At 40.5% G+C, this 1,324-nt stretch overlaps 1 protein-coding gene across 11 annotated transcripts in view; it reads left to right on the forward strand.

Annotated features, from left to right (window-relative positions):
- The window catches only part of PPFIBP1 (PPFIA binding protein 1), a 62,211-nt gene that overhangs the window by 52,214 nt on the left and 8,673 nt on the right, over positions 1-1,324 (forward strand). For all 11 annotated transcript variants that reach the window (XM_023514685.1, XM_023514676.1, XM_023514679.1 and 8 more), the window contains 2 exons: positions 332-482; positions 1,174-1,285. In XM_023514685.1, the coding sequence (XP_023370453.1) occupies positions 332-482; positions 1,174-1,285 (263 nt within the window). The remainder of the gene's footprint in view (positions 1-331; positions 483-1,173; positions 1,286-1,324) is intronic.

The raw sequence follows: 1,324 nt of genomic DNA on the forward strand, positions 1-1,324 counted from the left end.
CTTGTTTGGGAACCCAATCTTCAAACAACATTGGTTGACTCAGGGACAACGATGTATGTTGGTTCAACTTGGTCTTTTTCTGTAGAATACAGTCTTCCTGTAGCCCATTAAATCTTGTGTGGTTCAAGTAAAGACAGCAATCTTAGAAGGTAACTTTCAACTCTGGTACTACTTCCTCCTCTCAGAGATACCAAAAATTAAGGTTTTTATGGTCCAGTGTGTATCATCAGGGAATTTCCTTATCTATTGAACATACAGTTATTCAGAACTTGTGATAAGCCAAAGGATTGGCTTTAGATTGTTTTTCATGGAGTTATTCACTTTCCCATAGTGACTTGGATATGCCATTTGCCAAATGGACCAAGGAACAAGTGTGCAGTTGGCTCGTGGAGCAGGGCTTGGGCTCCTACCTGAATTCAGGCAAGCACTGGATTGCGTCTGGCCAAACACTTCTGCAGGCTTCTCAGCAAGATCTAGAGAAGGTGACTGCGCTTTTATTTTATTTACGAAAGGGATGCTGAGGGAAAGAGAATAGGAATGTAGAATTGTTTTATAGTCCAAAAGGGGATGCCGGTGAAGCCAGTAAGTTTTCTTAAAAAAGTTTGCATTTTTAGCTGCTTCCTGCTTATTTTATATCATGGACTTAAAAGGCAGGACCTGGTCTTGATTCCTTATGGAACACTTACGCCTCTGGGCATTTTAATGAAAAATAATTATACAGCCAGAATAATAAACCTTAAGTTCATATTCCTCAGAATCACTTTGTGACTTTGTCAGTGGCCTCCGTGGTATCTTCTCAACGTATCACAGGCAGTTCAAGTTCACTTTGCAGAAGGGACATACAGCACCCTTCATCTTATGTCTGATTATTGAATATTTCTTCCCAATTATCTAGCATTTTGTTCAAAATAAAAGTAAAATTCCTCTGAAGCACGCTATAGTTCCTATCTTTCAAAGAAAATGAGTCCCTAGGGGTACCTGCCCCAATACTGAACAAAGTGTAGCAGTCTTTCCTTTCTGGGGCCTTTAGTTCAATGACATTTTACTACCCCAATGAAGACCTGAATCTTTAATGCTGGCTTTATTTTGGAGTAATTTACATCCTTGGTCAGCGGCATCCTGCCTATGCTGATAGCAGGGTAAAGTCAGTCAGTGTTGCTGTTCATGTTGCAGGAACTTGGAATCAAGCATTCCCTTCACCGAAAGAAACTCCAGCTGGCGCTTCAAGCCCTGGGATCCGAAGAAGAAACCAATCATGGGAAGCTAGATTTCACCTGGGTCACTAGTAAGAGGTTTTGTTCTTTAAGAAAATAATACTACAAAT

The sequence above is a fragment of the Otolemur garnettii genome, unplaced genomic scaffold (assembly GCF_000181295.1).
Source record: "Otolemur garnettii isolate 467f Iridium unplaced genomic scaffold, OtoGar3 scaffold00057, whole genome shotgun sequence".
Taxonomy (NCBI): Eukaryota; Metazoa; Chordata; class Mammalia; order Primates; family Galagidae; genus Otolemur; species Otolemur garnettii.